Genomic DNA, 15,538 nt, shown 5'->3' on the forward strand with positions numbered 1-15,538 from the left:
TTGCCACATGCTAAAGATCTTGGGTAGTTTGTCCGTATTGCAGATTTGAAACCATATGCTACTGGTTAAGGCACCTAGAAAGCAGTAGGTTATTGCCGATATTTGCATGGCTATTAACCTATTTTCCACAAACCACAGTCCTACAAATGTTCTTACTCCGTTTAGATATAAGATAATTTGGATGAGCAGACAATAAAATCTGTGCAGACGATGAAGAACATCATTCAAGTTTCCCGCCATTTCTGGCTTTCTCCAACTTTTTGGAGTATGGTACAGTCCAAAGATAGCCATTAATCTGAATATGTAACGAAATTCGTGTCGAAGGTTGACATTATCATCATCATCAGCAGCAGCAGCAGCAGCAGCAGCATCAACAACTCTACGTTTTGGTCTATTTGTGACAATTGGTGACTGTGTTGTATCAGTCATTGTTTCAATGTCGTTCGGTAAGTGAAGCTTTGCCATTTCTTGTCTGATCAACAAATCAGCAATAGTATAAATTACAAGTTTTCTTGTCAGTTTGTAAAAGCAAATTTAATATATGTATGTCCTAACGGAGACCGTAATGAGTTACTACGTAAGAAGTACCGACATCATGCAGAGGACAATTCAACATCCCATGCGATTATAGAAAGTATTGATGAAGACTAGGGCATTCAGTCAGTCACTCGTAAGCCATGATTTAAATACTAAAGGACAAGGATACTTGCATATTTTGTATTCTTTATCGACCATCGTATTTTATTGGTGACGTGTTAGTTATATAAAAGCTTGCCTTAATTAGACATCAATCACAGATATCCTACATCCTTCCACTTTAGCAACACAACACTGACCGGAGTAATATCTCTAAAAGACCTTTTGCTAACTCAATTTAGTTACTTGAATCAGGCAACCGTTCAGGAGTCACACAAAATGGATTATCATCTTTTCATAAAACACTCCATTTTTTTTTTTCATCTTAAAGGTACAGACTTGATCATTTCAGACAAGTATAGAACAAAAGTACATTTAATCCTGTCTTAGTATTAAAATTTTCAATTACAGCCACGACTGAAAACTATGGCAAAATTCGTTTACAGTAATATCAAACCTTACCAAAAATATTTATTTTTCAGAGGATGTTGCACAACTATGCGTGCAATACATAAAAATGTATTCTTTTGGTGAGACTCGTATGTTTGACGAAAGTGATGTTTGTGTAACACGCAATTTTACTTCCGGTAGCTGGATTTCTGCACTTCCCGTCATAGTTGAACACAATTTTCAATTCTTCGTTACATGATATGTCATAATTCTTCCCATGACACGAGCCTAGTCACAGGACGAAGTGGTGTTTGCTTAAAATGGTAGAAGTCCAAGAAATAGTCTAACGAAGACTGATATAATTAAAGACAGAGATAAAAAGAATTTATCGCGTCTGATATCACTGTCAATTGCGATCCTTGATTGGTTTACACAGGTTAATAGCGCGTAAAAGAAGACCGATCTATCTGGTGCTGATCGGAGAAAAGGAATAGTAGCAAATGGCGAAAAATTACGTATACTTTTTTATGGCAAAAAGCAGCTTTTCTAGGCATTGTTGACATGGTGCCTTTCGGTAAAGAAAGTTTCCTACTATAAAGACCTAACTTTTGAGATGGTTTGCATGTTTGAAAATGCAAAATTAACAATGTGGCGCCCGGTTAAACCGCCGCGTTCAGCAAGTCATCATCACGACATTTGTTAACAAACCGTGCTCGAATTTGATTGACAGATGACGTCAGACGTGATAAATTCTTTTTGTCTCTGTCTTTAATTATAGGTTGAGGCTTTTTGTTCATAGAATATCCGGAAGGTGCTTAGAAGAACTCAACATGTAAAGAATATAGAAGTATTCCAAAGATTGCGAGACTGAAAAAGACTGAACATCTTCAACTCCAATAATAAGGTCACGTGATTATTTAAAAATAATGTTAACGATTTTAATAAGGTAAAGGATATTACGACCATGCTCATGATGTGAATAAAAATAATTTGCGCGGTACTCACGTTACCTATTATTACAGTCGAACGTTTTCAGCCTTTTTCAGTCTCGCAATCTTTGGAATAATTCTGCAATTTCCTGCCAGTTTTTGCTGATCATCGCTTCTGTACATTTTTAGTCATTTCCTGGACATCTTATCCAGACCAAATAAACCATTTGGTTCAAATACGAAGTCTTCCGGGTAAGACTCACTCTCTATGCGTTAGACGATTTCTTGGGCGCCACCGTTTCAAACTCTTTTAACTTGTGTCAGAGGACTAGGATAGTGTAAACTGTTTCATGGATGGCATCTTGATGTCTTGAGGATGTTGCAATACTTAAATTTAGTGTGCGTATTTTGCTATTTTATTGGTTAATATGACATCCGAGCTTAATTATAGCCAAGCATATTTCCTTATTTTCCTCATTTCAAATCAACTTTGATCCTGTGATTAGTCATTACTCCACTTGCTACCAATTCACAATGATTGAGCAACCAAAACAAAGTACGTGATGTACACCCCAACTACCTGTAAAAGAGATATAATTATTTATAGTATGTTATCAGAACTGTTGCACTCACTCAAAATTACGAAATTTGTTCAAGTATTTTTTTTTTATCTCGGGGAGCCAGTGGCGTCAGTGTGCATTTCATTGTGCGTAGCTTCAAATCACGAGAGTTCGCTCAAAGCTTTGCTGACGTACAGTGTTTACAGTGTTCAAAAATGCATTTAAGAAATCTGACCATGAACGTGGCGATCTCCGATTTTTTTTTCTCGATACGTTTATTAATTTCTTAAAAATAATATAAAAATCTTAATTTTAACAAATAACGGTTAAAATGAAAGGTATGATTGGTTGATGTAAATATTTATTTCGGTGAGCCAAGTTATTTTTCTTTTACGTTCTTTTTTACAGGTCGCCTGGAATTGCATGTTTAGGTTTCAGCGATTTCTGAAAAAGTGATGTTTCTGAAAAGCGTTTCTGCTAATAGAATATAGATACCTATTGTGGATCTTACTGTCCGTGATAATTAACTTAGGGGTTGTCATTTTCAAGGGGAGGGGTCATGGATATGTTGGTGACCGGAATTAATGAACCATCCTATCTTTGGCTAAATTTGTATGACCCCTCCCTCCTATCTCGGGTCGAAAATTCTTATGACCCCCTCCCCCCTCCCTTTCTAGCTACACATATTTAAGACAAAATTCCCAGAAGTAAGGCGTAGAGTGCGCAAAAACTTTGATTGTAAATGTGACGAAAGTGCATGGAGCGAATTAAAATCTTAATTGTAAGTGTAAAGAAGGCATGCGGAGCGCGCGAAAATTTATAATTATATAATATAGATTGTGCACACATTTTGATTGTAAGTTAAAAGAATGCAAGCACCTGTAAAGTGTGCTGAGGCTTGTGGATCAACGTCTAGGTGTTGTGCCTGTGCGTAGCGCACTATAATCACTGCGCTTTTTTTTCATTTTTTAAAAATTATTTTTGTAACGCCCTTATTTTTGATGTAAAAAATTATGACCCCCTATTTTGGTATAAAAAGATTATGACCCCCGTATATTAATGACAGCCATTCCGAAGAAAATGACACAAATTGAAAGACTTCAATATTATGGCATAGACAAGAATATGTTCGTTTGTCTTTATTCCTGTAAGCTGCTTCTTTAAGGCCTCACGTGGAACAGCTGACATTGACGTCGCTGCCTCACCGATTATGAAAAATGGTAAACGTTCAAGTCCAAAATAAACATGATAAAGTCCAAATGACACTTTGTTGCGTGCTCTGGCGACAACAAACACATTTAAACTTACCGCTAAAATAAGTTCCTTTGTGAGAGGTACGATGCCCCATAAAGTCAGTGCAATAGATGGACCATTTAATTTTGCCATGAACATATTCATCTGAAATTACAAAAAGATCAGAAGATAAAGCGTCATTACGAAAGGTCAATTACGAAAAAGGTGTATTTCACATAACTGGAGTAATACCATCACTTGGCAAAAGAAGGATGGCAAATAAGTTCATAATACCTCGCTTGATGAGTTCCACGACATTGCCTCATTTCAAATGTTTAGTTTTAGTTTTGGTTTTGGTTTTGGTCACGTGGTTTTCTATTGTCCTGCCTAACCACTTGAATCATAAGATATCGAACTCATTGTTTCTACCTTTTGTTTGAAACCGAACATTTGTGTCAGTCAGTTTCGGTTTTGGTTTCAGTTTCTTATAAGTGGTGTGAATCGTAAAAGTATTTGATTTGAAGTTACCTACTCTAAGTATACAAAAGAAATGTTTAAATTTCGCAGTGCAATATTCACGAGGAGAGAAATCGAGCATGGTAATCTACATTGAAAGACGTGGTTTACAAAATCGAATAAGCCTAGGCTAATTTACCTGTGAAAAAAATACAGACCATCGAAATATTTGCATTCGACATTACAAAAGGGGCCACTATTGTAATTGTATAGGTGCTATAAACAAAATCATTTCATGTCCTTCATCCCATGTACCAGAATCTGTACCAGAATCGATGGAAGGCCATTATATGACCTCTAATAACCTAATGACTTTTACTGAAGCAATTTTTACTGCAAAAAGTAGAAGATAGAGGGGAGAAGAGATTGTGTGTGGTGTGTGTGTGAGGGGGGAGGGCAAGGGGGTATGGGCCGGGAGAAAGAGAAACAGATGGGAGAGAGCATTGGAAGTGAAAGAGAAGGGGGAGGAGAGCTCGATATGAAGATATCGAATGTAGGGGAGGAGGAGGGGGAAGAAGGAGTCATGTGGTTATATAGGGAGGGGAGCCCCCTCTTAAAGAGGTATGGGTTGTGCTTCCCGGGGATAATAAACTAATTTATAATCAAATCATCTCCATGCATCATTTATGTTTCATACAAACAGACAAAGCCCCCACCCCACCCCATCCTTCATACGCGCATGTATATGATTTCTAGGCCTACATTACATGTGGAACTCGTGAGTGTAATATGCCACCTTCGACAGAGAGCATCAATACAACTGTCGTCCGCGGGGATAGATTTCCGATATCAATCATGATAATAATTATGTTAGCACAATAGGCTATTGTATACTTCTGGTTATATACCCTATACTGTGTCCTCCCAGCATAATAGTGTTATGATTGCAGAACAGATCTGCTCTACTTTTTAATTCCTTGATTTTTGGTTTCTGAACAAAAGAGAAACCAAAACTAAAGATTTGAAATGAGGGTCTGAAACAAAGATTGATTGGCTATTTCAGTTGACATCCATACATCCCCTTATGCAAGACATGACCTGAATGGGTGACTCCGTTTGAAAGCTGCACTCCCTGTGTAGGAGATTAAAGTCATGTCTTCCATAAAGGGTATATAGATTTTAACTGGAATAGGCCGTTATGATAAATTTGTCTGATTTTCATGTTGCAGCATGCTTGAAAATGGATTGTACCGGTCATGAGTGCCATGTCTGATTAAATTCTTTCATAAAAAATGTAATTTTGACACCGCTTTTATAAATATTATAGCCCACGTTTGATCATAAAGCACATGATCCGTTGTAAAACAGTTCATTAATAAAAAAAATATAAAAATGATGATGATAATAATAATAATAATAATAATAATAATAATAATAATAATGATAATAATAATAATGATGATGATGATGATGATGATGATGATGATGATGATGATGATGATGATGATGATGATGATAATGATAATAATATTAATAATGATAATAATAATAATACCAACTTCTTGATCTTACCTGTGTGACCTCCTCGTGATGTTTGAAGCCAAAAACTCCGATATCATGAATGAAGTTGCCAATGTCATGCGCCTAAGGGTATTATAATATTTAAAAAAAATTATTAATGCATTGAGTAAATATTGTGTAGCATATAAATAAACAAGCAATCAGAGTTTAGATTTCTAGGCATTATTATCCCTCGCCCTTTCTTGAATAGTATTCAAGTCTTAAATTTCGACCATCACACTAAATATAATAAAAAAACATAATATTTGCAACATATTGAACGCCATACTGTGATAATCTGTCCCATTGCATATCAATAACCTGAATAGGTCTCCTCTAATACATATGTAAGTGCAAACATATTCCGCGTAATGTCGGTATACCGTCATAAAGTGAGTACGCCCTTGTAAAATTTGAAAATTCTTACCTACAAAATTCCATGTACAAAAGTATAGACAATATTGATTTTCGGCTAAGAATCCCACGAACATGCGATTTGCACTGGGTTTGAAGGAATATATGAAAGGACATGTATATCAAGTTTGTTGTGCCTATTTCTTAGAATAATTTGACAAGAGCAAAACCAATTGACCTTTTTGGTAAATCCCATAATTCTTTGCGGTTATACCTGAGATGTCGTCACGCCGATGCGCACATTGTTACTGTGCAATTTACGGCTTTCAAATGCGAAGTTACGATGTTCGCGTAATGATGTGCACATCGGCGTGACGTCAAACGATGTGCACATCGGCGTGACGTCAAATGATGTGCTTAGCAAGGGCAGTGGTTGAGATTTGACTCGGCCATGCAAAGTGACACCTCATGGGAGAAGCTCCTATATGTTTGGACACCAGAACTCCTGTCGTCCATATCAACACCATCCATGACCAACTTCCTTCACCGGCTAATCTGAAATTATGGGGAAACCAATCTTGGACTGTGCCAACTCTGTAATTACGGTAACTGTACTCTGCTCCATATCCTGAATTGTTGCAGCTGCTCGCTTCAGAATGGAAGGTACAACTGGCGCCATGACACTAAGAACAATAACATCAGATCTGACACCATATATTGATAAAGCTAACAACAGCAAAACTACAGCCTATACTCCAGACTTCATCTCTACCAGGTCTACCGCAAATAATTATGGGATTACCAAAAAGGTCAATAATATTGATCACCAACCCCATTAACATCGATGCTTTTAGTTGATGGATCATGGATGGTTGATGGTGCGCTGGTAATTAAAGGTCAGGTCTATTGCAAAAACAAGTTTATCTCTATTCGAAGAGAATAATTATTACATTACAAGTTGACACTAATTGCAATTTTGAAATTTTTTCCTGAAAAAGGAGAAATTGTGTTGGTAAAGTTCAGCCTCGTACGTGTTCTTCTCCCGTTTGAAGCGTACGTGTTCTCCACCCGTTTGGCTGATGACGTAGGTAAATGAAGCGGACACTATACCATGCTCTCGTCCAGTGGCGTAGATTTCTTTTTGACATTGGGGGGATGGAGTTGAAAATGCAAATGCACGCGAAGCGCGAAAAATTTTGCTATTTTGAAGCTAAACTGATTAAATGAGGTGTAAAAGTAGATTAAATGCACGCGAAGCGCGAGGAAATTTGTACTTTTGGGGCTAAAATAGGCAAATCTGAGATTAATTTGGTCAGAAACCCATTATCAGGCGTCAACATTGGGGGATGATTGTATGGACCATCAACCCTGGCAAAATATTGGGGTGGGGATCCCCTCCCCCCGGGATCTACGCCTATGACAATAACAATCACTTTGACAAGTTTGACATTAGCAACAATGATGAAATTCTAAGCTCAAATTATTAATTATTTTTAGGCCTAATATTTCTCATGATATTGATATACATATGCATTGTAATATCACAATTTACTAATATATAAAAAAGAAGCGGCTGATTTTATCCATATGTTTAAAAACCATCAAATTTGTAATACTGTAGAGTGTTTTTTTTTTCTGTGAACAACAACAGTATGCGTTCTGTCCATTGAGAGCGTTTATAGTCCCTTTCCTCGAAGCGGGCACATCTCATTTCATGACGTCACCGTTTTTCTAGGCCAAATCTGTCTCGTTCGAAGGAACTCACCGTTTAAGTTGGTTTTTGCGGAATATCAATTTAAACGTCTTATTTTCTCAAAAAAGGAGTCATTTTCATTGTCCTTATTATATGTGATGCGATCAAGCAAAATCAGTCGGAACTCGGAAATATTAAATTTTCAGTTTCTTATAGAATCGTCAAAAGCATTTGCAAAGCTGCATTTTGCAGAAAACTCCAACGAAAATGAACAACCCGTTCCAAAGATATGGGCGATTAAAGAGTTTCCAAAACAACAGGAAACAAAAGGAAATATTGCCTTTGTTTGGCTATATCTCAAAATCAATATTTCCGAGTTCCGACTGATTTTGCTTGATCGCATCACATATTAGCTTGCCATAATATGATGTTGTTTTTGCAATAGACCTGCCCTTTAAACATACGCTTTTAGTATGACAGATGACACATTTTAAGGGGTTGTTCCTTAGGATGAGGGTTTAACAATATATAAACTTTATTAAGTTTTATTTATTTGTTACATGTTTTTATGTCGCTTCTACCTTGATAAGTGTATTTTTCATACCATTTTAATGCAGAGGGTTGGGGAATGAGCTCTGTCAACTTTCCCACGGCCCTGCACTTCTTAGATCGCCTTGATAAGAGTTCGAAGCCCTGTCGTCAACAGAGGGCAGTAAACTCGAGGTAAAGAATATCCCATATCGCGCTAATGAGCTGGGCAGTAACCGTAGAAAAAGCTCGTTTCTGGCGAAAATTGACAAGTAACTTGCACAAATTTCTAGATACAGTTACTATAAGGTCGTGCGATGTATTCAAACCATTTGTTAACCATTTCTTTTTTAGGGAGCAATAATTATTTATCATGAATATCATTGTCATGTTGATGACATCATAGTTACTCGCATTTTGTTCATTTTTAAATTTTGAAACATTTAACGCTCAAATGTCACACAAAATCAATCACATATATTTTTCTTTATTTCACCAGAGTGTCCATGCCAAGATTCTAGCATCAGACTATGCGCTTTCTCAAGATACAGCCTTCATAAGTGTTAGGTCACTTCTGTACAATTCTTATAATTTGTTTCATGCATACAAATAGCGATGCACGTTTTTGTTGTGTTTTTGATAGGTTTTCATGTCCGATTTTAACGATAAAACATTATTCCCTATAGAAAAACAATATGGCAAAACATACAACAGTTTGTAACATTCTCCATGAACTTAATCATCTATGTTTGGATTGTGATGTAATTAACGTGTGTAATGAGATTTTCTCTTTCTGAATCTGACTTGTAAAATATTATTTTTCATCACAATTTCTCATCAAATTCATACATGTCTGGATCAAAAGTCAGGTAAAACACTTTGTGGTTTTGAAATTTGGTTTAGAAATAACGCTTATAAAATCATTTGGGTTGATCAAGCAGTTGCTTTTTATGATTTTCAAGGCAATATGCATAAATGATGAATCTGCATGTACATAATTTTTCACTTCAGTAAGCTCGTCTTTTGACCAACGTTCATTATTGATCACGGGTTATATTGTATGCGATTGACATCAAAGAACCACATGTATATGTGATGCGATCAAGCTAAATCAGTCGGAACTCGGAAATATTGCTTTTGAGATATAGCTAGCCAAAGGAAGTAGCCTATTTCTTTTGTTTCCTCTTGTTTTGAAAACTCTTTAATTGCTCATATCTTTGGAACTGGTTGTTCAATTTCAATACGGTTTTCTGTAAAATGCAGCTTTGTAAATGCTTTTTACTACCCTATAAGAAACTGAAAATTTAAAATTTCCGAGTTCCGACTGATTTTGCTTGATCGCATCACATATGAGCTTGTGCATTGAATTGAATTACACAATGGTTATTCAGGTTATTGATCGCTAGATGGAAGCGAACATGATACATATTACGTAGGATTCCATGTCTGTGCGGGGATTTGAACCCTAGCGACCAGAACTATGAAAACTTTGAATTGTTAGCACCATACAGGGCCGTGTTCCCCACGCGGTGTTGACTGGATATGTCAAGTTTTAATTTAGCAGAATTTCAGAATTGTTCATTTTCATGACCATATTTGGGATTAGCATGAAAAATACATTAAATTTGGTAAAAGTGGCCTAGTATTGGTTCAGTGCTTCTTTTTTTAAAGTCTACGATCAGCATGCAGAGTATTACATAATTTATAAATAAATTTATAAGCACTTACGTGTTCATGAAGCCGAGCTATTATCACTCCAATGAGCCAAAATTTTATCGACATAATAAGAAACCAAAAGACGATGAGAAGTAAGCTAAAAGTATTGTCGAAACTTTTAGCTACAACAAGTTGGTACATTACAAAACTATTTATTATTATCACAGCCCCAAATATCACAGCGAGATAAAAACTGAATGCATCATCGAGAATGAAGGTTGCTTTTGAAAGATACTGATGTTGCCGACGTAAAGCGATCAAGCATCCCTTGAATTTTCCAAAATCTGTGATAGTAAGTTGAAAGCGTTCTGTGAAGAGAACGAATTGTTGAGAAATAATGGAACATAGAATAAGCAATACTGTAGGCGGGAGAGTAAATGCGCCATTAATAAATATAAATGAAGATACGGCGACCAATTCATAGGCCAAAACTGGTTCTGTTGTTGGCGCCACCATAAAATAAGTGTCATTTCGAAGTGATTGTATAGGTCCTAATATAGCAAATGCGCAGCTCAATGTGTTGAGCACAATATAGGCTATTGCTCCGCCGAAGATAATAGTTCTTTTCCGGCGAATAAAACCAATATTTATAGAAGTACCAAAGCATTGGCTCATTTTCGAAGACTGGCAGTTGGTTTGCCACATACTAAAGATCTCGGGTAGTTTGTCAGTATTGCAGATATGATACCATATACTACTTGTTACAGCGCCTAAAAACCAGTAGGTTCCTGCTACTATTTGCATAGCTATCAACCTATTCTCCACAAACCAAAATCCTACTAATGTTCTTATTCCGTTTAAATATAAAATAATTTGGATGAACAGACAATAAAATCTGTGCAGACGATGAAGAGTATCATTCAAGTTTCCCGCCATTTCTGACTTTCTCCAACTTTTTGGAGTGTGGTACAGTCCAAGGATAGCCATTACTTTGAATATGTAACGAAATTCACGTCGAAGGTTGACATCATCGTTATCATCCTCTTCTGGCAGATTCCCATTGTTTGGTGCTTGTGTAATATCAATTACTACGACCTCTTCCGGTAGGCCTATGTGAATCTTTGCCATTTTTTTGTCTGATCAACGAATCAGCAACAGTATAAATTTTCTTGTCAGTGTGTCAAAACTGAAGTTATATGTATATCCTAACAGAGTCCGTAGTGTTTGGCTTACGAAGTAAAAGGTTCTAACAATTCAATTTCCCGTGCACTTCCTATAAGAAGCAAGTATTAGAATTGAAGATAAGATGTTGCATCCGTGAGCCATGTGTTATTAACTAATCGACAAAGATACTCGTATTTTTGACATTATTTTCGACCACCGCATTTTACCGGTGACGTGTTGCTTTGATTAGACATCAATCACCGGTATGCTACATCCGTCGTTTTGCGACATTTTAATAATCTTAAAAGCACTTTCACTAGATAAATGAATTCTTGGAATATAATAAATGCAATTCTCGAACGATGTAGGGAGGTCTATATTTATCTAACGTCATATGCAGTTATATTTGCTACCAATGTATAACTATAATGGGTCTCTTATATGCAATGAAGGCAAAATAAGTAGAAACATTCCCCACGTAATGTCATTATGATATCATGTCAGCATGCCCTCGCAAAATTTGAACATTATGGTTATGTACAAATGTATAGTCTGACATTTACGCAACACGATCCGGTGAAATGCAATTTTCACCGGATTACTAGCAAGTTTTAAATCCATTTCAATTGGACTAATTTCATATATTATATTATATATATATTTATATTAAGTGCTTGACTATTTTTATATTAATTTTTAAATCAAATACAGACAAAATAGCAAATAACAATATCGTAACTTCACTTTCAACATTTCAAGTTTTGCCATTGTTTTTCCTACACCTTGATGACCAACACACAGAAAAAAAGTGTTGACGTGATCTATTAAAAGATTCTGCGTTTGTCCTGCAGACGACTTCGAATTTGAATAAACCTGACACTAATAAAAGAGTCTACCCCCATTGACTCCTTCAAGGGTCCATTATAGGGAACTCTCTTTTGGAGTCGTCTCCAAGATAAACTCCTGACACCTAAGAAAATATTTACATGACTCCTTATTAGATTCCACTTATCTGAAGCTTTGAGGGTTCCGCCATCCATGACGCTCTGCAAGAGGCGTCTCCAGGACAAACTCCTGATACCTACTCGAATGTAAGTTCATACATGCTGATGATAAACAATTTCAGCACACAAATTCAACGAACCGTGAGTTTTCGAGGTGTGACACACATCGTCAAAAGAGGTCCCGTGATGTTGTGATGGACTTGACAAAAGGGAAAGTCCGTCATAACATCACAGCACTGCTTCTGATTAACATTTGTGTCACACACATCGACATCGCCCGGTTAATAATTACATTATACAGCCAGAGACACTGAAATGAATACCCGGGATCGATACACGTAAATGTGCTATGCACGATTCATATTCAGACGATAAATCTTTGAATACCGGGGTACAAAATGATGAATATCTCCCGTAAATGATTTCGTATAAAGAAACCAGATTTGGTTCCTGGTACTTGAACATATGAGCCATTCCATGTCAACTCCTAGGATGTGCACCGCAGCACCTCTTCAATTTTCTTTTTCTGTATGGTGGTAGATATTAATGAGAAAATAAAACCTGAAAATTTGAGCTTCATATGCTATTTCGTTTTCCCGTGGCATCAATTTGAAATTTAGGGGTATCAGCGTAAAAATGTGTCGCAATGCGAAAGACGATGTTTGGAAGTCCATAAATGTATAAAGGGAACCCCCTACAACTTTAAATTCTGTTTTTCTGGGTAAAAGTCACCCCAGTTAGTACTTTTTAGCATAATATCATTTTTCAAAGTCAAAATATGAGTGTCCCAAAACGCTACTACATCAAAAAATGGGGGTCTGGGCCAAATTTTGACAAGCCATATCTCCCAAACCGCTTGGAGTTGAGCATTCATTTTTCCATGTGTTCATTATGCTCATAGAGGTATGCTAGAAATGATTTCAGCAAAATTTGAGGGGATGACCACTGACCAACCAACCCTTTTTTGTATGTGGCTGGAATGACTCCTATGTAAGTAGGCGAGCCTAACTGATGTTTTTAATGCAAAGTCATCATTTTTCTCAGAAATGTTGTCCAAGAACATATTTTCAACATACCTAAAGTTGATGGTGGGGCAAAATGTCTGACATTGGTTTTCAGGGGATTCAAAATGTACAAAAAATGTACTATTGGAGTTTTGCATGGGTAATATCTCAGCTAAAATGATTCTAATTGACTCAATATTGGATAAGAGTAATGTCCTACCAGAGGGTTCCGACTGGCAAAAAAATAGACGAAAAACAAAAGTTAGTCCTGGATGGACAAAGTTGCATTTGAGGGCCCTATATCTTTTAAAGTAAAGGAGTTACAAGTTTTCTGATCCCAGATTTGAACTCTACACAATTAAGTACCCCAGGATACATACTTTTCAAAGTTGTATACATCTCCAAACATCGTCTTTCGCGTTGCGACACATTTTTACGCTGATCCCCCTAAATTTCAAATTGATGCCACGGGAAAACGAAATAGCGTATGAAACTAAAATTTTCAGGATTTTACTTTCTCATCAATATCTACCACCACACAGAAAAAGACAAAAATTTAAGAGGTGCTGCGGTGCACATCCCAGGAGTTGAATGACTCATATATGTTCAACGGATATTATCGTCGTTAGCTAGCGTCTTGAGAAAGAACCATTGCGTCTTGAACTGGAAAAACTGACAGAAATATTCTGATTTTCTGATGTGAGCGATCACTCACATGGCGTATACACACAGAGGTCATACACAGCGTAGTGTGAGCACTCACTCACATGGCGTATATAAGCTCACTTACACAAAGAGAAGCCAATTACCGAGCTATTGTCAGTAGCCTTATTCGGCATGTCCCTCGGCTCATTAATGCGTCTCAAAGGTCGGAACAAAATGAATGGCCATGCGTGGCTGTGAATTCAACCTACCATGGCGATTTCTGCCATGAAGATATCGGGGCGATGACACTGTGTAACACATCGAAAATTCAAGTTTAGATGAATTTTTGTGCTGAAAGTCAGTTTTTAGACATTCCTACAATATACCATTTAAAGAAATTTAAAGACTATCAAGGGAAACTCTGGCATGCTAAATGTAAAGAATGAAGAGTTCCAACATATTGTCTGTCAAATTGTCCCATCTATTTTTTCCTTCATTGTAGTACCAGTAGTTTCGCCATTCAACCCTCCTGACAAGTTCCTCTATTCAGAAATCAAATTTCCGAAGGAGTTTACTTTTAATCAGTATTACTACCTATATTGTGTAAAGATCATTAATTACTGATATTCTAATTTGAACTCTGACACCAATAGCGAAAAAAAATATTATAGTGATTGATACGGTCTAACGAATCTTCACCAAGTATATAGCAAACTAATACAAATGAAACTCTGACTATATGCTTTGTCACATTGCCTTGGGCAATTGATGAATAACCTGCACTAAGTACAACAATAAAGTGTTCTGGGTCAGGTATATCATTAAGGTGGTTTTAACGGATACGGTGTCATGCGTCGATTTGCTTGAAAATGATACAGGATGTGTAGATACGATCGATAGTTTTTCCAAAAATGTTTGACTTGCAAAGACTTTGTATACGGAGTGTTTTTGACATGTTTTCAAATCATCAAATGGTAATTTGTTTAAATGTGATTTGCACTGCATAAATCTGGTTTCTGATTTAAAAAAAAAAAAAATGACACTTAAATAAGGGCAATAATTGTCAAACATATTGGTTTTAACAAAAGAGATATTTAATGGTAATGTTAGTACTTATTTAATTTTCTTGATTATTTTTAGATTACACTAAATTATCTAAATGCTAGTTACCTATAGGTCCAATTTCAACAAACAATGGAATGTAATAAAATTTAAAAACTCTTGCCATATTTTTTAATTAAGCGTTTCTATGTTAAGTTTTTATAAAGATTTTTTTATCAATTTCCCTAAATAAAATATTTAAAAATTGTTTTTATATAAAAAAAACACTTATCTCAAAAAGCTGGCGACAAAATTTAGATATTAAGCTTATACACAACCCCTGAAACTTTACAAATCATATCACATTCCATGTAGGCTATAAAATAAAATATGGAAAAATGTAGGTAAAGAAACATATGAAAAATTAGAATTTGTATGTTGTCTGAAACTGTAAAGGTAGAACCTGATTAGCCTTACGAACCACCTTAAGGAAGCTGTCTGTGGAAAAGGTGTCAAATAGATACTAAAAGTGACATCTCATATGGGATTAAGTGGTGTCTGTGTACTTAGTAATTGTGTATTGGACCGCCTGAATTTCACTGTTTAAAACTTATGAAACGCGCAGATTTCGTGACAAGCTGAAAAACTAGTTTGTAGATAAATTTAGTTGCCGTATTAACGTTAA

General features: G+C 36.1%; 1 protein-coding gene across 1 annotated transcript; it reads right to left on the reverse strand.

Moving 5' to 3' along the window:
- Window positions 1-776: 776 nt before the first annotated feature.
- LOC140171557 (uncharacterized) lies at window positions 777-11,123 on the reverse strand. Its single transcript, XM_072194834.1, has 4 exons — window positions 10,068-11,123; window positions 5,777-5,848; window positions 3,824-3,913; window positions 777-2,535 (listed from the first exon to the last, which is right to left on the reverse strand). Exons 1-4 carry the CDS (start codon window positions 11,121-11,123, stop codon window positions 2,485-2,487), a joined length of 1,269 nt encoding a protein of 422 aa, XP_072050935.1. The 3' UTR covers window positions 777-2,484.
- Between the last annotated feature and the right edge of the window lie 4,415 nt (window positions 11,124-15,538).

Source organism: Amphiura filiformis, chromosome 2 (genome assembly GCF_039555335.1).
Source record: "Amphiura filiformis chromosome 2, Afil_fr2py, whole genome shotgun sequence".
NCBI classification, from domain to species: Eukaryota; Metazoa; Echinodermata; class Ophiuroidea; order Amphilepidida; family Amphiuridae; genus Amphiura; species Amphiura filiformis.